This window comes from Sapajus apella, unplaced genomic scaffold, assembly GCF_009761245.1.
Source record: "Sapajus apella isolate SASKATOON/1434 unplaced genomic scaffold, GSC_monkey_1.0 scaffold82, whole genome shotgun sequence".
Taxonomy (NCBI): domain Eukaryota; kingdom Metazoa; phylum Chordata; class Mammalia; order Primates; family Cebidae; genus Sapajus; species Sapajus apella.
In genome coordinates, this window is record NW_022437022.1 from 7,829,230 (window position 1) to 7,852,247 (window position 23,018).

A 23,018-nucleotide genomic window follows, 5' to 3' on the forward strand; every position below is an offset into this window, starting at 1 on the left:
AACCTGAAGAGAGAAATTCTTCTATTTCCACTACGTGGATTCGGAAAATGAAGCACGGAAACATTTAACTTGCCTGAGGCTACAGAGCTAGTACATTACAGAACCTGGATTCAAATCAAGACAGTTATTATCTAAATTGACGGTGTAACTGCAAATGCAAATAACTCATCACAAGGGATACACACACTTCACTCATACAAGATACAAGATTTTTAACACTGCTGGTACGAAAGCCAAAGCGTCTGCGTTTTTAAGCGCAGCCTCGCCCGGCGATACCAGGTTTATTCTTCAGAGCCTGGGGCCTGATAGATTAAGGCACGGGGGAACTATGCCTTTATATTTTTTCAAGACTCAATAAACTGCCCACTTCTTTCTCAAAATGAGGTGTCTGTGGGGGCGGCCCTTGTCGCTCCGTGTGTCAAGGGTCCTCCGACTGCTAGCACACAGCGGCGAGCAGAGAAGGCAGGGGAGGAACTGCACAGACTCGGCGGCGGAGGGCGGCGGCGGCCCGCCCCTGGGGCGGGAAAAGCGGAGGTGCCAGGAGACACCTGGAAGCCCTTCCCCGCCCGGGCACGTAACAGAGCTGGAAGCCCGGCTGCCAGGGACGTGTCATCGCGGCGCCAGCCTGGGAGCGCTGCGGCGCGGCGGCAGGAGAAACAGCAGAGGACGCCCTGGAAGAGCAGGAGCACGTGGGCCTGAGAGAATGGCGCCAACACCAGCCCTGCAAAGCCACATTCCAAAGCGGGGCCGGTGACAGCCACCGTGGCCCCGCAGGCCTCAGAGAAGACGGTCAAGCCAGCCAAGGCCGCCTCCCTGGCCAGGGGACTCCCAACGCGCAGGCGCAGCTGCCGGGGAGGGGCAACTGGGCGGAGTCAAGAGCCGGAAGTGCCTAGCGCCGCAGCCCCTCCCGGGAAACCAGCGGACCGGAACTCCCCGGAGTTCCCGGCCCCAGACAGAGCCCCGGGTTGCTGGGCAACCGATGCGGCCACTGCAGCCGGTCTCTGCCTTGCTGGGAACAAGCCCGGTGTAGCTCCCACCTCCGGCGCCGGTAACCTCCCGTCCCGCCCACCTCCCTTATTGTCGCCTCTCCTCCCGTCGCGGAATCCTTGCCCTTGGCACTACTTGCATCTCTCCGGGTCCCACGACACCTTAGCGCCCACTTGCTTCAAAGCCAAGCTCCACCGAAAGCGAGGTGTTCTGCCCCCGGACATGGCCTCGACGCTGACTGACAGCACCTCTCGGGCCCCGGGCACCTACACCTACACCAGCCGGCCTCGGGCACTGCCCTGCCAGCGCCGCCGTTACCGGGACAGCCTGACGCAGCCGTGAGTGTCCAAGCCAGCCCCTGTGTGATCCCTACTTGCACCCATCCCCGGGGTCTTCGCCCTGGCAAGGGCTGCTCATGCTGTCTTTCCTTGGCCTCACTCTGCCGAAATAAACGTTCTGCCCTAAGGAATCTCCCGTGGTGTGGAGGAGTGAAGCAAGAAGGGGCACAGGTTGGGCATCAGCTAACTTTTAGTGTTACTGAGTTGCTGCCATGGTCCTTAACATGTACACGAATCGGCTCATTTGAAAAAATGTGCATTGTGTGTATTGAGGGCCAACGATGTGCTGGGCACCTTGCTGGGGGCATTCAAATACGTTTTCTTACTTAAATCCACAGTGATGTGTTGGTTTTACAACTCCGTTATGCAGATGAGGAAACTGCGGTGCAAAAATACCCAACAATAGCACATCCAAAATGGGAGCCGAGGAAATCTCTTCTACAGGCCTTGAGCAGGAATAAGATTATTCTTCCATGCAGGACCACAGATTGTTTGTGTATGTGTATGTTTTGGTGGCCGTGGCGGTGGTAGTGGCGGTGATGGTGGTGGTGTTTTAAGATGGAGTTTCCCTCTTTTCACCCAGGCTGGACTGCAGTGACGCGATCTCCACTCACTGCAACCTCCGCCTCCCAGGTTGAAACGATTCTCCTGCGTCAGCCTCTATTCTCCTGCCTCAGCCTCCCGAGTAGCCAGGACTATAAGCACATACCACCACGCCCTGCTAATTTTTGTATTTTTAGTAGAGACGGGGTTTCGCCACGTTGGCCAGGCTGGTCTCAAACTCCTAGCCTCAAGTGATCCTCCCGCCTCAGCCTCCCAAAGTGCTAGGATTACAAGCGTGAGCCACCACGCCCGGCCAACAAATTGTATTTTTACGTGGATGAATAGTTGCAAATATTCAAACATATTGAGGGGCAAAAAAAAAAAAAAAAACATAAACTCTTAAAGTTCACTTAAAGTTAAATGGTTCTCTAAAGTTCTTTCCATAAGCCTCAAATGCTGAATTCGGCAGAACTTTATAGGAATGCAAGCTCCGTGGATGCAGCAACCTTTGCATCCAGAGCAGCTGGGATTATAGGCGCACACCACTAGGCCCGGCTAATTTTGTAGGGTTTCATCATGTTGGCCAGGCTGGAAAATTTTATTAACATTTTAACTAGTAACTTTAAAAATATATTTGGGTTTAAAGAACAATGAGAAAATTGACTTAATTCTTAAGCCTGATTCTTTTATTAGTGTAACTTTTCAGTCTTCGTACAAGGTTTTTCAGTCCTTTAAAGAAGGCCCCTTTTCTTTTTTTTTTTTTTTGAGACGGAGTTTTGCTCTTGTTACCCAGGCTGGAGTGCAATGGCGCGATCTCGGCTCACTGCAACCTCCGCCTCCTGGGTTCAGGCAATTCTCCTGCCTCAGCCTCCTGAATAGCTGGGATTACAGGCACACGCCACCATGCCCAGCTGAATTTTTGTATTTTTAGTAGAGACGGGGTTTCACCATGTTGACCAGGATGGTCTCGATCTCTTGACCTCGTGATCCACCCGCCTCGGCCTCCCAAAGTGCTGGGATTACAGGCTTGAGCCACCACCCCGGCCTAAGAAGGCCCCTTTTCAAATGGGCCATTTTCATATTTATTGAAGTCAGGTAGATTTACAACCTAAATCTGGCTCTGCCACTTGCTAGCAAGGTAACCTTGGGCAGATTCCTGAGTCTGTTTCCCCTTCTGAAAAAGGAATATAATTCCCAACTTGTAGCTTATTGTGAATAATAAATAAAATAAAGTACATGTATTTTCATCTTAGTTTAGATCCTGTTGAAAATGAGTTACTTCATAGATACCAATACTCTGTTAAAGTGGCTATACAGAATTTTCTGTTTTACAGAGATGAAGAACCTATGCATTATGGAAACATAATGTATGACAGAAGGGTAATTCGAGGCAACACTTACGCACTCCAGACCGGGCCACTGGTAAGTTCAGTTTGAATAGTCTAACACTGCGTTTTCACATTGTCTTTGGGGAAGGATCAGTTTGTTTGTTTGTTTGTGTTAATTTCTAATCCATTGCAGAGTAAAACATTCATAAAATAAAGATGAATTACTACAAAAATGAAATTTTAAAAAGACATACAAGTAGAGCCTGATGACAGTTTCCAGGAGCTGAAGGGTGAGGGGAACAGGGAAGGAGTTATCATTTAATGAGTGTAGGGTTTCAGTTTTGCACGATGAAAAGAGTTCCAGAGATAAGAGGATGGTGACAGTTATAGAACAGTATGAATGTAATTAATGCCACTGAATTTTACACTTAAAAATAGTTAAGGTGATAATTTTTACATTATGTGCATTTTACCACAAAAAAAAAAAAAAAAAAAAAAAAGAATTAACTAGGCTGGGTGCAGTAGCTCATGCCTGTTATCCCAGCACTTTGGGAGGCCAAGGTGGGTGGATCACCTGAGATCAGGAGTTCGAGACCAGCCTGACCAACATGGTGAAATCCCATCTCTACTGAAAATACAAAAATTAGCCAGGCGTTGTGGCAGGTACCTGTAGTCCCAGCTACATGGGAGGCTGGGGCAGGAGAATCACTGGAACCTGGGAGGCAGATGCTCTAGTGAGCCAAGACCGTGCCACTGCACTCCAGCCTGGGCGACAGAGCAACACTCTATCTCAAAATAAATAATAAAATAATTTTAAAAAGAATTAACTAAGAAAAAGCCTTAATTTTTCATTAGATTCAACAAAACTCTGCCATTCTAAACCTTTCTAAACTTTTATTCTCAATTTCTATAAATTGTTACAGACCATTTCAAGTAGTTCACAGATATACTAGCCAGAGGCCCACATTTTGAGTAGCACTGGTCTAATCCATCTAGATTTGTTTAGATCACCTCATACTCTAATACAATTATCATTATTTAATCAAAAAGTATGAATTCTGCTTCTGTAATTCACTCAACAATTATTTATTGAGTTTTAGGTCCTGTTCTGGGTACCTAGGATGCTGAGATGAGTAAGACATGGTATGATATTAAGGGTGGTGAGTTCTTGGCACAGAAATGAAATATAGGTGAATTTATAAACAGTGTATAACATATAAGTGCCTAATACAAGATGGCGATAGAGATGCTCCTCTATTTACAATGAGGTTATGTCCCCAATAAACCCACTGAACATTGAAAATGTATTTAAAACACCAAACCTGCTAAACACCATAGCATAGCATAATCTGCCTTAAATGTGCTCAGAGGCCAGGAGTGGTGGCTCACGCCTGTAATCCCAGCACTTTGGGAGGCTGAGGCGGGCAGACTGCTTAAACCCAGGAGCTCGAGACCCCCAGCCTGGGCAACATGATAAAACCCCGTCTCTACAAAAAATAAAAATAAAAACCCACAGAAATTAGCTGGGCGTGGTGGCACGCACCTGTAATCCCAGCTACTTGGGAGGCTGAGACAGAAGAATTGACTGAGCCCAGGAGGACAAGGCTGCAGTGAGCTGTGGTCACGCCACTGCACTCCAGCCTGGGTGACAGAGGGAGACCCTGTCTCTAAAAACAAAACCAAAAATACAACCTAGAATGTTGAGGAATTGAGGGAAGTTCAATATGAATGAATTAGAGTCTGAGGCAGGGAGTATCAGGAAATAAGTGATTAAAAAGAAAGTAAAGATGAGTAATAGCATTCAAATCCACATTAGAGAGAATGCTGTTGAATGTTTAATGAGGGATGTGAAGAAGCCACCTAAAGAATATTTTCAGAACAAGACCCTGTCTCAAAAAAAAAGTGCTCAGAACATTTATATTAGCCTACAATTGGGAAAAATCTAACATAAAGCCTATTTTATAATAAAATATTGACTATCTTATATAATTTATTAAATATGAAAGTGAAAAACATAATGGTTGTATGAGCACATTTTCTGTGGATACTTTTCATCACCGTAAAGCTGAAAAATCATAAAAAATATGATGGGGAACATCTATTAGTCTTGTTGCAGGATGAGCCACAGACAAAACCCCTCAGACACCGGAGTAAGGAAACAAGTGATGTTATTCAGCTGTGGAACCTCAGCAGACTTACGTCCCAAAAACCGAGCTCCCCGAAGAGCAGTTCCTTTCCCTTTGTATGGGCTTCTAACTCTAAAGGGAGAGCGAAGGTGAAACCGTGTTATAGCCCATTGGCTGGGCATTGACCTCACAGTCGTTGTCTTTCATTGATTCACTAATTCATATTTGGTGCACGCGGGAAGGAAGAAAGGGGAAGGGTTACAGCAAACTTGGAGAAGTTGAACAAAGGTAGTTAATCATTCTGTGATAGAATTAACTTAAAGTGGGGGAGTGAATTGGGCAAGCATGGAGTAAGTGACTAAAGGCAGGTTCTTGTGCAACCATGGCAGGAAAGAACATTTCTTTGTTACATTCTTAAGGTTTACAGATAACATAGGCACCAGTTTTGGAAGGGGGAGTTATCTTTCCTAACTCTCAGGCCCAATGGGGCAGAGCCAGTGAGGTTAGCTGGCCCCCTGACTGCTGACTTCAGCTCTTTACATTTTATCTTTTACTCCCGTCCCTAGCAAGCAACAGGCAGGAGAGTAATGGCTTCTCTCTTTAGTCTGAAGCAATGGTTAACTTATTAAACATATATATATGCTTCAACCCTATCCTGGATCTCCTGCATTAGAACGTCCAGGGGTTTCCTGCTTCCCCCACTGAGATGATATCAGCAAGGGTGGAGCAAGAAGCTGAACTTTCACCTTCACCCATCAGCAATGAGGTAGTAGGAGATGGCACAAGTCAGTGCCCCACTCTTTCTGGGGTGGTGTCAGCAAATCCAGTGGGTAGCTGAATTGCAGTCCTATCTGGCAGTAATGAGGTGGCATGAGGCAGTGCTAGTCAGTGCTGCACTCCCACCACCCCAACACCAGTGTCAGCAGAGCCTAGCAAGGAGCTGAACTACCACCCCCACCTGGCACCAATGTGCTGGTACAAGTTGACCCACTGTTTTTGTTGAGATGGTGTCAGTGGGGCCCAGCGGGGATTTGAACTTCCAACCCCACAGACTTGTGCACTAAAACAAAAAGGGCAATTTCCTACTGAAAGATTAAATAGAATCCAAAGTCTTACAATATAATACCTAAAATAGCCAGGATACAAACAAAAATCATTCATCATACAAGAATCAGGACAGTTACAACTTGCATGGGAAAAGACAATCAAGAAATGACAAAACCAGGATGATTCAGATGTGGGAATTACCTGACGAGGATTTTAAAGCAACAATCAAAAATGTTTCAATGAAAAGTGAATAATTACAGACACTCTTGAAACAAATGAAAAAAAAATCTTAGCAAAGAAATACAAGATACAAAAGTGAACCAAATGGAAACTTATAGAACTGAAAAATACAATAACCAAGATAAAAAACTCACTAGATGGATGCAGTAGTACATTGGAGATGACACAGGAAATAATCAGTGAACTTGAAAAAAAATCAATGAAGAATGGAAGTTATCCAGCTGAACAGAGAGAAAATAGACCACCACCACCCCCAAACAAAAAAAGAGCCTGAGAGAGCTGCAGAACAATCACAAATATTTATATTCATGTTGTTGGAATCCTAGAAGGAGAGAAGGAAAAGTATGAGGTGGAAAAATATTTGAAGAAATCGTGCTTTAAAATTCCACAAATTTGTCAAAAGACCTACAGATTCAAGAAGCCAAGTGACCTCCAACAGGATAACCCCAAAGAAATCTACCCAAGACATGCCAAGATCAAACTTTTGAAAATTAAAAGCAAAACATTTTGAAATCAGCCAGAAAGAAATTACTTGTTAGCTAAAGGAGAACAATGATTTAAATGGCAGTGGATTTCTTACCTCAAACATGGAGACAACAAGAAAGTGGCACAATATTTTTCAAGTCTTTAAAGGAAAGAACTATCAAGCTCTAATTCTAATCCAGTGAAAATATTTTTCAGTAGTTCTAAAATGGCAGCATAGAGGCAGGCTGGCTTCACTCCCCATACAACAGGAAACCAAGAACAAATGTACAGTGCCAAAATTATCACCAGCAATATTCTAGAGCTCAAGTAGAAGGAGGATGCAGTTCCCAGGGCTACAGAAAAGTGAAAAAGCTCCAAAGAGATGGTAGGAGAATCAGACTTTCATATCTACAACACCTCTCCTTCTAGTCTACCTGGCACTAAGGACATGGAGGATTGTATTAGTCCTCTAGAAGGACAGAACTAATGGAATAGATATATATGTATAAAGGGGAGTTTATTTAAAGTATTAAATCACATAATCACAAGGTCCCACAATAGGCCATCTGCAGGCTGAGGAGCAAGGAGAGCCAGTCCAGGTTCCGAAACTGAAGAACTTGGAGTCTGATGTTCAAGGACAGGAAGCATCTAGCACAGGAGAAGGATGTAGGCTGGGAGGCTAGGCCAGTCTCTTTTTTTCACATTTTTCTGCCTGCTTATATTCTAGCCACTCTGGCAGCTAATTAGATTGTGCCCACCCAGATTCAGGGTGGATCTGCCTTTCTCAGCCTGCTGACTCAGATGATAATCTCTTTTGGCAACACCCTCAGACTTATCTAGGATCAACACTTGGTATCCTTCAGTCCAATCAAGTTGACACTTAGTATTAACTAACCATCACAAGGATTTATCTTTGACTTGTGATTTCTGCACTGGAAAAAGTAAGGTCAACGCAGACAACTAGTTTCCCTACCATGTTGGGTTCCCTGGCAGGAGATTCAACCCACAAGAAGTGTCATGAGTTCCAACAGAAGGGAGAAATACCCTAGTACAGCCAGAGACAAAATGGGGAGGTGAGACTACCATCCCTGGCCCCAGACACCCTGCCGTATAACTTAACCAAAGGAAACACCAAATCAGAATGGCTGTTCAGCAGCACCACACTGTAGGAGATACATTGTACTGCTCCCTGGGCACAAACCCTTAGCCACACTGCCAGGGTATCCCCTTTGGGGCCTCCCCATTCAGGATGGGCAGCACTTTGATCATTTACTAGAGCCAGGTGAAGCTGCCTTTATGGTACTACCTAGGGCCGAAAAGGAGGCAGCAATCTAGAGATAAGGGATCTCTGGCAGGGCACAGTGGCTCATGCCTGTAATCCCAGCACTTTGGGAGGCCAAGGCAGGCAGATCACTTGAGGTCAGTAGTTCAAGACCAGCCTGATCAACGTGGTGGAACCCCATCTCTACTAAAAATACAAAACTTAGCTAGGCGTGGTGGCGGGCCCCTGTAATCCCAGCTACTTGGGAGGCTGAGTCAGGAGAATCGCTTGAACCTGGGAGGTGAAGGTTGTGGTGCACCAAGGTCACGCACCTACACTCCAGCCTGGGTGACAGAGCGAGACTCTGTCTTAAAAAAGAAAAAAAAAATCTCTAAGAAAATATATCCAATGAAAAGCAAAGCAGGCCTTCAGTACAGAGATGTAGATGTACATCTACAAAACACATGAAACAACAACAAACAGGGAACCATGACCTATCTAAAGGGACAAAGCAAGGAATCAGTAACTGGCCCTAATGAGATGGCAAGATGTGAGCTGTCTGGCCAAAAATTCAAAATAGCATCCTTAAGGAAATTCAGTGATGTCTAAGATAACACAGAAAAGCAGTTTAGAAATTCATTAGAGAAATTTAACAAAGAGATTGAAATATTTTTTTAAACAGACATCTTGGTGATCAACATTTGTTGAACTGAAAAATTTATTAGAGGCTTTCAACAACAGAATGAATCAAGCAGAGGAAAGAATCAGTGAACATGAAGACAGACTATTTGAAAATACACAGTCTGAGGAGAAAAAAGAATGAAAAGCAACAAAGACTGCTTATAAGATATAGAAGTTTACCCTAAAAGACCAAAACTAAGAATTACTTGTGTTCAAGAAGGAGTTGAGCAAGAGCAAGGAGTAGGAAGCTTGTTTTAAGAAATGCCAACAGAAAACTTGCCAAAACTTGAGAAAGAGATAGATATCCAGGTACTGGAAAGTCAGAGAATGCCAAACAGATTCACCCCGAATAATGCCCCATAGAATAATCAAGCTCTCAAAGGTCAAGGACAAGAAAAGAATCCTAAAAGCAGCAAGAGGAAAGAAGCAAATAGCATACATGAAGGAGCTCCAATCCATCTGGCAGCAGACTTCTCAATGGAAACTGTATAGGCCAGGAGGGAGTGGAATGACCAAGAGGGACTGGGATGACATTTTCAAAGTGCTGAAAGAAAAAAAAAGTTCATCTAAGAATATTGTATCCAGCAAAGTTACCCTCAAATATGAAGGAGAGATGAGCAAATTCAGCACCCTCATGCCCATCTTAAAAGAAATGTTAAAGGGAATTCTTCAGCCTAAACAAAAATGAAAAAATAACACTAATGTGCCAAAAGAAAACATTTGAAGGTATGAAACTCACTGGTTATATTAAGTACACAGACAAACCTTAACTGTGTGGTATGCAGTCCACTCATAATTCTAGTAGGAAACCCAAAAGACAGCTATCAAAAACAACAACAGCCGCAGCAGCCTGCTAAGAGGTAGGTAATATAAAAACATGTGCAATGCGACAACTAAAAGTTAGTATGTGGGGGATGGAGTTGAAGTGTAGAATTTTTTTTTCTTTTTTTTTCTTTTTTTTTGCTTCATTCTTTGTGATCTGAGATAAGTTGTCATCTCTGCTAACAACTTGTTATATAAGATGTTTTGTATAAGCTCGTGGTAACCACAATGCAAAAATCTGTAATAGATTCACCAAAGATTAAAATCAACAAACTAAAATATTCTATGAAATAAAGTCTGTCAACACAAAGAAAGACAATAAAGAAGGAGGGCGATACAAAACAATTAGAAAATAAGCAACAGAATGATAGTAGTCAGTCCTTGCTTTATCAATAAGAACACTGAATGTAAGAGGACTTGGTTCTCCAATTAAAAGGCATAGAATAGCTGCTTGGATAAAGAAACAAGACCCAACTATATGCTCCTACAAGAAACCCACTTCATCTACAAAGACACACATAGACTGAAAGTATAGGGATGGAAAAGGATTTTCCATGCAACTAGAAACCAAAAAAGAGCTTGAGTATACTTACATCAGATAAACTACAAATCAAAGACTGTAAAAAGAAACATGGTCATCCTATAATAATAAAGCGATCAATTCAGCAAGAGGTTATAACAATGATACATATCTATGCACCCAACACCAGAGCTCCCAGGTATATAAAGCAAACATGAATAGATCTAAAGGGAGAAATAGACTGCAGTACAATAATATTAGGAGATTTTAACACCCCATTCTCAGTAATAAATAGATCATCCAAATAGAAAATCAGGAAAAAAAAAAAAAAGAAAGAAAATAAAAGAAAATCAGTGTTAAACTTCACATTAGACCTATTAGGACTAACTGGTATTTATAGAACATTTTATCCATCTCCTGCAGAATGCACATTTTTTTTCTTCAGCACATGGAAGATTCTTCAGAATAGACCATATCTTAGGCCACAAAACAAGTCTGAACAAATTTTAAAAAGTAGAAATCATATCAAGTTTCTTTGCTGGCCACAATGAAGTAAAACTAGAAATCAATAATAAGAGGAACGTTGGAAGCTACAAAAATATGTAGAAATTAACATACTCCTGAATAATCAGCAAGTCAATGAATAAATTAAAAAGGAAATATTTGCATTAATTTTGTAAATGTATAGATAGGATCATACACCCATCTATTCCAGTTAACAGCCCTACTTTGAAGTTACTTTTATGCTTTGTCAAACATCTTTGTAATTATCTGACAATACAATTTTAATCAATTTAATATTGATAAATTGTATCTATTTCCAATACAATTTTAATCAAGTCACTGATAATCAGGAAACATTATGACAAATGCTTTTATACTACCCAGGAATTGCTTTTGGAATGGCAGTTCCTGTATGCTTTAAGAAGTATTTCTAAATTCTAGAAGTCTTTTCTATCTCTGTTAGCCTGGACAGCCTGATGCTCTAGAGCTTCAGAGACAACGGGAGGCTAAGAAGAGGGCTCTTGCCAGAAAACGAGCCCAAGAGCAGCTCAGACCACAAACACCTGAGCCCGTGGAAGGCAGAAAGCATGTCGATGTGCAAACAGGTGTGTGACTGTGCCGTTGGCATCATGTCCTCTCAGTTTACTCAGTTGTCTATGTCAGTTCATTTTTATTGGGCCTTTGTATTATTTATGCATCTCCTGTGCTGATACTTCCCCAATTACATGGTAGGAATGTTCATTTATTAAAGAAATGCATAGACTAGGCTGGGTGTGGTGAGTCATGCCTGTAATTTCAGCACTTGGGGAGGCCAAAGCAGGCAGATCGCCTGAGGTCAGGAGTTCAAGACCAGCCTGGCCAATGTGGTGAAACCCTGTCTCTACTAAAAATATAAAAATTAGCTGGGCATGGTGGCATGCACCTGTAATCCCAGCTACTCGGGAGGCTGAGGCAGGAGAATTGCTTGAACCCAGGAGGCGGAGATTGCAGTGAGCCAAGATTGTGCCACTGCACTCCAGCCTGGCACCTGGCAACAGAGCAAGACTCTGTCTCAAAAAAAAAAAAAAAAAAAAAGTACAAAAAATTAGCCAGGCGTGGTGACCGGTGCCTATAATCCCAGCTACTCTGAGGCAGGAGAATCACTTGAACCTGAGAGATGGAGATTGCAGTGAGCCAATACTGTGCCATTGCACTCCAGCCTGGGCGACAAGAGCAAAACTCCATCTCAAAAAAAAAAAAAAAAGAAAAAAGAAACAAATACATAGACTACTTACTATTATAATAGTGGATATGGCTGGAAGTGTGGAATGGGCTTTAAAAAAAAAGAATTTTGGCCAAGCACAGTGGTTCACACCTGTAATGCCAGCGCTTTGGGAGGCAAGGCAGGAGGATCACTTGAGCCCAGGAGTTCGAGACCAGCTAGGCAACATACCAAGACCCCATCACTACAAAAAAAATTTTTAATTAGTTGAGTGTGGTGGTGCATGCTGTAGTTCCATCTACTCAGTAGGCAAAGGCAGGGGGATCATATGTGCCCAGGATTTCAAGGCTGCAGTGAGCTATGATCACAGCACTGCACTCAGCCTGGGCAGCAGAGGTTGCCTATCTCTAAAAAATAAAGAAATAAAAGAATTTTAGGACCGAACAAATTCTCTCTTAGCCCTTTTCACATATTCTATTTTTAAACTGGGATTCTTTTCATAGCCCAACATGAATCACTGTTCTTTTCATCAGGACTTACAGGAGAGGACAGCAGTATAGTTCTATTTTGTCATTTTATTTGTCTTTTGAGAGGAATAAACCCACTCCCATCTGAGTCTTCTGCCTCTCACACCAGCCTTGTCTGTCCTTTTGTTCTGTCACTTTGCGCACTCCCCAGGGCCACACAGGAACTCCTGAGGCAGGTGCCAGGATTTTCGTACTTGTCTGTCTGTTCTCAGCTGTAGAGGCTTACCTGGTCCTATTGGGTCTAGCTGTGTTGAATGACTCTATCTATGGTCTTCCAAATATATAAAAACCCTTAGTTCAATATGTGAAGTAAACCCCACATTTGAGCACTTTCATTCTAATACTGAGCTAAAACTCCAAATACGCATATATGCTTGAAATAGACCAGAATTATTTTTTCTTTGAGATACAGTCTTACTCTGTCACCTAGGCTGCAGTACAGCAGTATAATCTTGGCTCAATGCAACCTCCACCTCCCAGGTTCAAGCAATTCTCCCACCTCAACCTCCCGAGTGGCTGGGACCACAGGTACACACCACCATGCCCAGCTAATTTTTGTATTTTTTGTAGAGACGGGGTTTCACGCATGTCGGCCAGCCTGGTCTCAAACTCCTGGCCTCAAGTGATCCACCCTCCTCAGCCTCCCCAAATGCTGGGATTATGGGCGTGAACTACCGTAAACAGCCTTAGACCAGAATTTTAAACTCAATGTATATGATATTCTTCTTAGAATTATACCTTGAAGAAATTGCTGATCGCATAATAGAAGTTGATATGGAATGCCAAACAGATGCATTTTTGGACAGACCACCAACACCACTTTTTATTCCTGCCAAAACTGGCAAAGATGTGGCCACCCAAATACTAGAAGGAGAGGTAAAGTACATTCTGTGGGCTTCCCTCTGTTATCTTTATAAATGAGGTAAAGTTAGGTGTAGATAATGCTTAATGTGAGTGAGAATCATGTCACAATTAGATTCTACTTCTTGGGTTTCTTTCCAGTTACTATCTATAATGGTTTTATCATATAGTACTCAGAAATGTTTTAAAATACCATGTTCGGATTTCTTTGCTGATTAGAAGCCAAATCATTTAAAAATATTTTTAGAGTATTTCCACATTTGATTTTTGTTTGTTTATATGCTTGCCTGATGTATGTATATAAGCTAGATTTGTTCTAAATAAGGAAAAATAATATTCCTGGTATAAAGATTCCACAATTAGTTGCTTGTGGATTGTATAACTTTTGTGAAGATACCCGTTTAAAAAAAAAAATTATAATTACATTTTTCTATCAGTGAGGAATGCATCAATAGGCCTGTTTATGAAATTGAAGAAGAGAAGGCAATGATTATGTTCACAATGACCTAAAGGAGTTTTAAGATTTGGCGGGAACTTGAAAGAACTGTCATTGAAACTGGGAAATAAAATAAATCTTCAGAAGCTACGTGAAAGTTGTGTTTGCCAATAAATCCTAGCAATGAGTCTCCAAAATACCTGTTATTCTTGTTCCTTCATTCATCAAACTACTACTATCAACAGCCAATAAAAATCAAACAGAAAAGGCAAAGAATGACAGACAAGGATATTTCTCTTTGGTGTAACGGTTCATTTTGATGAATGCATATTTTTTCATAAACTTTGATTTAACAGATTTTTGCCTGTTAACAAAATGTTGTTCATTTTGAGGATTAGAAACCACAAATAAAGCACAGCACAGTGGCTAGCACACAGGAGACACTTAATAAATAATATCTCATTATTGCTATTCATTATATTTTTGTTGAGCATTTGATTCATAATTAAAATTTTAAGTTTGCTTTATTTTGTATGTTTAAGCTCTTCGACTTTGATCTTGAAGTTACACCGGTGTTAGAAGTTTTGGTGGGGAAAACAATTGAGCAATCTCTTCTGGAAGTCATGGAAGAAGAAGAGTTGGCTAACCTGCGGGCCAGTCAGCGTGAGTATGAAGAACTACGGAACAGTGAACGTGCTGAAGTTCAACGACTTGAAGAGCAAGAGAGGCGACACCGAGAAGAAAAAGTATATATCATTATATTTTTATTTCTTAGGCAGTCTTTTGGCTAATTCGCATATTATTTTCAAAATTACATGCAATGATATCTCCTAAAGCTAAAGATCTTTGGGAATATATTAGAAAAAGATCTACAGTTTTTGCTCAGGTCTCTCCTGTAGATCATACATCTTTCACGGACCAAATGACATCTTTTAAACTCCGGTGTACATAAACGTACCTAAGTTGAGTTTCCAAAAGTGTTGAAATGAAGTGAAAGTTTCAAGGTTACACGTGTCCCAGTTGGAAGGCTCTCTTAAATATCAGGAGTCCTAGAGAAAGAAATACATAAGTTGGTTTGCCATAAGTCAGTGGCAGAAAGATGAAAGGAAGGGAAAAGTGGGTGCATTGAAGAGAGCCTGTGGGGAAGAAGCAGGGGATCTGGATAGAATTCTGATTCTTCTTCTCAGTGACCAGGCCCTTCTTTATACCCTTAGTGACACACCAGACCTGTTTGGGTTTTTATAGAATATTTTTCAGATTCAGAGTTTTAGAATCTTCAATAAGGAAAGGTTTACAGTCCAGTTTTTTAAAATGTGCCACTAGCCTACAGTGGAAGCACTAGAAAAGACAGCCTCTCTGGTTCTGGCAATGACTGTCAGCCTTTGTTGTATACCAATGAACAAATTAGAAAGTAGTATCTTAATACCTGAAACAGTTAAAATAATTTCCCAAAGGGCTTAACTTATATACTATGAAAAATAGCGTAATTGTTGGGAAATCCTACTGAATACCTATCAAATGGACTTTAATTCCAAGATTAATACTTAATTGTGTAAAGAACATAGGGCTTACAATAAGGATTGTGCAAAAGTAAGACTTTGTTTACAAATATAAAATAAACTGTGGCAAAATGAGCTTTGTTGAAATGAGTCATGAAATCTTTATCAAAAAATATTTGTTTATTTACTATTTGGAAATATGTCATACAAACTGGATATAAGAGTCACCTAGATTTATATTTGTTTAAACTTTGAAAATAGATTTAATTAGAAAATATATTAATGCTCTCATTTTCACATAAGAGTAGAGAAGAGGATTCATCAGCTTTGTAAATATTACATGGTCTAAAGGAAGCAAAAACAAAAAATAAGAGGCTTGCTTTTTTTTTTTTTTTTTTTTTTTTTAGAAAGAATTTTTTTTTTTGTCCAGGCTAGAGTGCAATGGCATGCAATCTCAGCTCACTGCAGCCTCAACCTCCCAGGTTCAAGCAATTCTCCTGCCTCAGCCTCCCGAATAGATGGGATTACAGGCATGTACCACCATGCCTGGCTAATTTTGTATTTTTAGTAGAGACAGGGTTTCTCCATGTTAGTCAGGCTGGTCTCAAACTCCTGACCTCAGATGATCCTCCCACCTTGGCCTCCCAAAGTGCTGGGATTATAGGTGTGAGCCACTGTGCCTGGCAACAAAAAATAAGAGGCTTTCATGATCTTCAGAACCATTCAGCTTTATGAATTCAGGGAATTATTACAAATGAACTCATTCATTGGCCTGAGTTCTCTCACTGAAGATTTTTAAGCAATTGTAATTTTTCCTACCAAATATTTCATGATAATATTAATTTAAAATGCATATAATGGTGATTATCTTTTTGCTGCCATCTATACTGTCAGACATGAATGTCTTGAAATTATTTTACTTGAAAATTAATAGTGAGATGTTTTACCTTAAGCTCCATCTTTTTAACTTTCTGAATTTAGTACCCACTTGCTATTGAAATTCGTTAAAATTTTGATGAAAAATATGAACCTTTAATAGACACTTTGCTGTTCATTTTTTTATAAGTCCACATTCTTAGATTCAGTACTTGGGGAGGGCATAAGAGCTAAATAACCACCTATGTCGTTCTTGACAGGAACGGCGTAAGAAACAACAGTGGGAAATAGCGCACAAGCACAACGAGACATCACAAAAAATCGCTGCCCGAGCATTTGCACAGCGTTACCTGGCTGACCTTCTCCCGTCTGTTTTTGGCAGCCTCAGGGATAGTGGCTACTTTTATGATCCCATTGAAAGAGGTTTGTAAGATTAATTTTGTTGTAATAAGCATCCTCTTCATGGTTCAAATTTATCTTCTATCCATTTTTATTTTGAATTGGAATTTTTCTTTTTCTGACACAAAGTCAGTTTTAGTTGTTTTTTTAAAGTAAGTACAGTCATCAATGAGATGTGTATTCCAAAGATCTTGATTTAAGGACATTAATGTTTGTTTATTGAGAAGCAACGTTTGTATAGTAGAAAGAAAGATGGACTTGGTATTGAAAGCTTGAGTTTGGGTTGCAGCTTTATCATTAACTAGCTTGATGACCTCCAGTTTCTTCATGTGTGAAATGAGGATTTTTTTTTTTTTTTTTGAGAAAGAGTCTCATTCTTTTGCCCCCACTGGAGTGCAGTAGTGCGATCTTGGCTCACTGCAATCTCTGCCTTTTAAGTTCAAGCAATTCTCCCTGCCTTAGCCTCCCAAGTAGCTGGGATTACAGGCACCTGCCACCACGCCCAGCTAATTTTTGTATTTTTTAGGAGAGACAGCGTTTCAGCATGTTGGCCAGGCTGGTCCTGGCCTCAAGTGATCCACCTGCCTCCGCCTCCCAAAGTGCTGGGATTACAGGCCTGAGCAACCAAGCCCAGCCTAAAATGAGGATTATTTATGAGTTAAGTCATAAAATACATGAAACTGTAAACTATAAAGTCCTATATGTATAAGAGGTTGTTATTAACTTTTTCTCATCTGACTTCTTATTCCAAGCAAAAATCTTTTGAGGGCAGCTATCGAGGTCATTTATTCATTTAATTAGGTGCTTACCCTGTTCCAGGCAGTGTTTGGTGTTGGAAAAAAAGAAGGATCCCTGATGTCTGCCGTTAGGGAGCCCATAGCCTGATAGCTGTCTGTCTGTATCCCCTCAAAGCCCACATTCCTAGCTGCTTAGCCAATGGAAGGGAAGAGTTGCATGTCTTCACCACCACCCAGCTTCTCAGGGTGAAAGCACTTACATCCACCGTGCTTGATGTAAGGTCCTGTTTTGTTGGCCAATGTATTTTGGGGCACATACATTGTATGTGCCCCAAAATACATTGTGTTAGTAATGTTAATTTTAATGATTACATATTCAATTCAATACAAAGAGATGAGCTCACAGACAAATATTATTAGTTTACATTTATACCTTCCCAGTTGACATAGTATTTTTCATAGGTAATATCATTTGATAATCCCAATAACCCTGTAGGATAGACAGGTCAGATATAATTCCCATTTTTTCAGAAATAGAAACTGAAACTCAGAGAAATTAAATGCCTTGCTCCCAAATCCTCATGCAGTGGAAATATTAGGCCTCAAACGGACTTGGAACTCAGACTCCAAGTTCCAGTGTTCATTCTCTGCTACCATCCTGCCGTCCTGTGCTCTAGCCTGGACTCTGTTAGCCAGAGAGACCAGTAATCTTTTTTCTATCACAGATTGCCAAAAAAAAAAGTCAGTTATAGATCATTTAAAATCTTGCAAATGCAATTCATGCCTGAGATTAAAATTATTTATTATTTATCATAGTGAATATAATACTTTATCACACTCTCCATTTCATCCTATTGAAAAATAAAATTAGATGCCTACCCCCAAAAAAATACTGTTTTGAAACTTTAAAATGTATATTGTAATAGACCATATTTTTTAAATGCTTACACAGATTTCAGTTTAAACAAACTTAATACTGATGGAAACACCCAGTTTCTGACCTATTTCTAGATGGCCGTCTCCTCAGATGCCCTCTGACCTGCATTCTCTGAGTCTGATCAGCTTCATTCCATTAGGCCCTGGGCTTCAGGTGGAAACTTTCTTTTACTGGCATTGCTCAATCTCAGATTTGCATTACATTTGGATTGGAGTTCTCCCAAACCCACATCCTCCCCCTGCCTCCCTGATCTATCTCAGATTGCACCTATGAAGTAGACTCCAAATGCCTTGATGCCAAGGAAGGCCTCACAGTTGTTAAAATATCATTTATGCAATAGAAAGGAAACTGACCAGAACATATATAAGGAAGATGGCAAAAGTTATGCTGTATGAGTCTATTTAACATTTTATATTATGAAACCAGTGTTGATGAGTCTATTACATTAGGAGAAAAGTGCATTATTCCTCTGATGATTCATAAAAATCAATGAATTCTTTTATTACAGATATTGAGATAGGATTTCTTCCATGGCTAATGAATGAAGTTGAAAAAACCATGGAATATAGCATGGTGGGAAGAACAGTGCTTGACAGTAAGTTAATTATCCAAAAGTCATCTCTAAAATTTTTAGTAGAAAGAATATATTGAATAAATTGAAAGAAAGATTAATTTTACAGTTCTAATGTTTAAACTTTTAGTATGTCAGTAGTATTAACAAAAGTGCAAATTTTTATCCTCAATATTATTTTTGGCTCTTCTATAATTTGATATCTATTAGTATCTTCTGTCATTATTTTGCAAATGATATTCTGTTAAAACAGTATAATTCATGTTTAATACATCAAGTGTGAATTTAAGTATGCTAACTTGAGGCTTCGTGAAGGTTTTATAATCATCTTTAAGTCAGCACTATAACTCCTAAAATATACCATAGTATGAAAATCATAGTGATGTTTGGACATTTAAATTTTCAGTGTTGATCCGTGAGGTGGTTGAAAACAGACTATATATGTATGAGCATCAGAGAGACTCACATCCGTCTCCAGAACCCGAGGTTGAGCCTCATGGTCCTGAAGCAATGAGAGAGTCACTGGGGGCTTCTGAATTCCTGGAGCAGAGCATGTCACAGACACAGGGACTGCTTTTAGACAGAGACGACCTGCAAAGAACAACGTATGACGAAAGTTCATCCCAGGAAAGGAAGCTTATGGAACAGAGCGAGCTCTTAGGGCAGGATGAAGAAACAGCCAGGAGGGAGTCCTTAGGGAAGGAAGAATTGTCATAGGAGGGGAGCTTCGAAGTCATGAAACCAATCAACAGCCAAGTCAGCAAGCAATCAGGTAATGATGCATGAGTCCCCTCAGGTTATAGAAATTATGTTGTATTTGGTCTTCTTTTTGTCTAATGGACTGGGCCAATCAAATGTCATAAAATAAAACTACTTTGAAAATGAAACTTAAATTGAATTCATTTACTTAATACAATATTCAAAGGCTATATTGTAATTCTAATGAGAATTATATTTAACCTAACCTTCTATCACCATTATATATAACTAGCAAATATATTTCTTCTTAATCCTTCTAATTTTGCAGGTTAGTTTTTTTAGTAAGTGTGATATTTAATGTTCAGTATCAGTGCTGTCAGCCATTTAGCATTTCTTCTCTATAGGAAAACCATTTCACCTACCGTAAGAGAGAATGCCTAAATGTTGTGCTACTGAAAGCCACAGCGCTCCCTTCTTGCAAGGACCATCTTCAGTATTCGAGTAAGGCTTAAGGAATTCAATGGATTAGTAATATGCTCTCATCTTTTATTTCACATTCCTGATATTAAAAAATGTCAGGCAGTGCCAACAAAGCAAAAGTTCCTGTTTGCCCTTACACAGTCTTACTCCCTTCCTCAAAGGCAGATCACTGTTCTCAATTAGGTGTGAACCATCTAGGCCTTTTTTGAGGTATTCCTATATACATATATTTGAAAATTTAGAAATATATAGCTTGATTTTCTTTATATAAATATAAACATTCTTTGCATATTTTATTTTTCACTTAAGAGAATGTCTTAGATCTTTCAAGGTTAGTACACATCATACTCTTATCTTTTTAAAATGTGGTTAAGATATTACATATCATGACTGTGCTGTTGTAGCACAGGGATTAACATTTGACTTTTCTTTTTGAGACGGAGTCTTGCTCTGTTGCTAGGCTGGAGTGCAATGGCGAGATCTCGGCTCACTGCAATCTCCGCCTTCTGGCTTCAAGTGATTCTCCTCCCTCAGCCTCCCAAATAGCTGGAATTACAGGTAAGCACTACCACATCCAGCTAATTTTTGTATTTTTAGTAAAGACAGGGTTTCAACATGTTGGCCTCAATCTCCTCACCTCATGATCTGCCTGCCTCGGCCTCCCAAAGTGCTGGGATTACAGGCATGAGCCACCGTACCTGGCCAACATTTGACTTCTTAATCTGAATGTGTTAGAGAATTTACCTGCAATATTGAAAATCACAGATTATTTTCTCTCCAAAGCCTTAATCTTAAGCAATAACTAAAGTCTTCAGAGCCTTTAGATAGGTAGAGGCTATTTTTCTTTTTACTTATTTTTATTTTTAATTTTTGAGATAAGGTCTCACTCTGACACCCAGGCCGGAGCACAGTAGCACCATCACAGCTCACTGCAGCCTCGACCTCCTGGGCTCAGACGATCCTCTCACATCAGCCTCCCGAGTAGCTGGGACTACAGGCATGCACTACCACACCTGGCTAATTTTTGTATTTTTTGTAGAGATAGGGTCTCGCTGTGTTGCCTAGGCTGGTCTCAAACTCCTGGGCTCAAGCAATCTGCCCGCCTTGGCCTCCCAAAGTGCTAGGATTATGGGCATGAGCCACCGCACCTGGCTGGGCCTGTTTTTCTCAGAATACTTACAAATATATAAACTGTAGTGATTTAAAATCACTTACAATTATTAATCCATTTACCTTAAGTTAGGTACCAAGAATGTATCCACATTTTAAAAATCTTAAAAGAATACACCCATTTTCCCATACAGTATTTCACTATATCATTTAAGGCTCATGGCAACCTTCTGAAGCATGCATGACAATATTTGTATTTTTTAGTTTCTAATACTTAATTTGATCAACCAGTAAACATTAGCTGAGCGCCTGCTCTGCGTTAGAAAGGGGCTGCAGATACAGCAGTGAACAGTCATGAATACTACATGTTTTTTACAGCCTAGCAGTGGAGCTAAATGAAGTAAATGACTATAAATAGAGAAACCAAAACTCAGGGATTTTAACTGATTTGCAATAAGTGACAAGCCTAATAGGTAATAGGACTAAAGCTGGAACCCAAATCTCTTTACTTCTAACCTAGTATACTTTATTCTAATAACTTGATGTCTTTGTGAAGTACAAAGAATAATTTTTAAAAAAGTATTGCATTAACAGCATTTTAAAAATTGGAATCACACCTGTTATCCATCACTGGGCTGGTTCCATTTTGTTAAATAGTCTATGATCATTCTAAAATTTATAAGGTATTAATTTTGGCAAGAAGACCAAAAATTTTTAATTAGGGCTATTGCTGATTATTATTATTACCAATTTTAAAATATCTACAACCAGTTTTTAGTAACCTTAAAATTGATTTGAGATTATCTTTCATAATCTCTAATTCTCCTTTAGAATAATCTAGTCCGTTGCACACTTTGCAGTGTTTAAATTAATTCAATTTATTAAAAGAAGTGGATATCTATAGACCCCACACCGAATTGTTAAGCTTAATTGCAATCCTTGTCCATCCTAGAAAGAAACCAAAATAATTGAGAGGTTAGGGCATTACGCTGTGAGAAAGCTTAGAGATAATACATTATATATTATCTGGAGAAAAAAAAATGTTAAATGGAAACAAGGTTTGTGAAGAATTTCTTCAAGTACCTGAAGGATTTTATGGGAAATTACAAGACAGCATGCTTCGGTTCTATATGTCTAAAAGACTTCATAACTGTAAGCAACTTTTGCAAATGGTTTGGGAACATAAAACTCTTCCAGGATAGAAGAAAATAGGTACTGTTAACATTTGGATGATTATGGGACCATCATAACATGTTGATACAATATGCAAAATGCTGCTTCCCCAACTATGACCCTCACTATGACTTTTAAAGGAATCATAAGCTCCAAATAATTTTTGGAGTATAAAAAGTACTTGACTTTTGCACACATTTGCTAATACCCTTCTCATGAGTTTTCTTTCTGATGTTTCAACTAACACTAAGCTAACAGAAGCTAAATAATAATAAAACAAAGAACAGATATTAAATGTATTGAAATTGTCATTCCTGGCCAGGCTCTGTGGCTCACGCCTGTTATCCCAACACTTTGGGAGGCCAAGGCAGGAGGATCACGAGGTCAGGAGATTGAGACCATCCTGGCCAACATGGTGAAACCCTGTCTCTACTAGAAATACAAAAATTAGCTGGCTATGGTGGTGCATGCCTGTAATCCCAACTACTTGGGAGGCTGAGACAAGAGAATTGCTTGAACCCAGGAAGTGGGGGAGGTTGCAGTGAGCCAATAGCACGCCACTGCACTCCAACCTGGCGCTTGGCAACAGAGCGCAACTCTGTCTCAAAAAAATTCCCATGTCACTAAAATAGATCAGAGAGGTAAAATGT

General features: G+C 40.2%; 2 protein-coding genes across 2 annotated transcripts; both read left to right on the forward strand.

Moving 5' to 3' along the window:
• Positions 1-332: 332 nt before the first annotated feature.
• On the forward strand, positions 333-1,456 carry LOC116533430 (collagen alpha-1(XVIII) chain-like). Its single transcript, XM_032253168.1, has one exon. It carries the CDS (start codon positions 380-382, stop codon positions 752-754), a length of 375 nt encoding a protein of 124 aa, XP_032109059.1. The 5' UTR covers positions 333-379; the 3' UTR covers positions 755-1,456.
• On the forward strand, positions 333-19,925 carry RSPH3 (radial spoke head 3). The gene is made up of 8 exons (XM_032253167.1): positions 333-1,325; positions 3,203-3,290; positions 11,326-11,467; positions 13,321-13,466; positions 14,430-14,633; positions 16,523-16,685; positions 18,844-18,930; positions 19,313-19,925. Exons 1-8 carry the CDS (start codon positions 1,210-1,212, stop codon positions 19,621-19,623), a joined length of 1,257 nt encoding a protein of 418 aa, XP_032109058.1. The 5' UTR covers positions 333-1,209; the 3' UTR covers positions 19,624-19,925.
• Positions 19,926-23,018: the final 3,093 nt, after the last annotated feature.

Coding starts and splice junctions, on each gene's coding strand:
- LOC116533430 (XM_032253168.1), top strand. CDS start 380: ATGAGGTGTCTGTGGGGGCGGCCCTTGTCGCTCCGTGTGTCAAGGGTC.
- RSPH3 (XM_032253167.1), top strand. CDS start 1,210: ATGGCCTCGACGCTGACTGACAGCACCTCTCGGGCCCCGGGCACCTAC. Junction 1,326..3,202: donor CGGGACAGCCTGACGCAGCC/GTGAGTGTCCAA, acceptor TCTGTTTTACAG/AGATGAAGAACCTATGCATT. Junction 18,931..19,312: donor GGGAAGAACAGTGCTTGACA/GTAAGTTAATTA, acceptor TTAAATTTTCAG/TGTTGATCCGTGAGGTGGTT.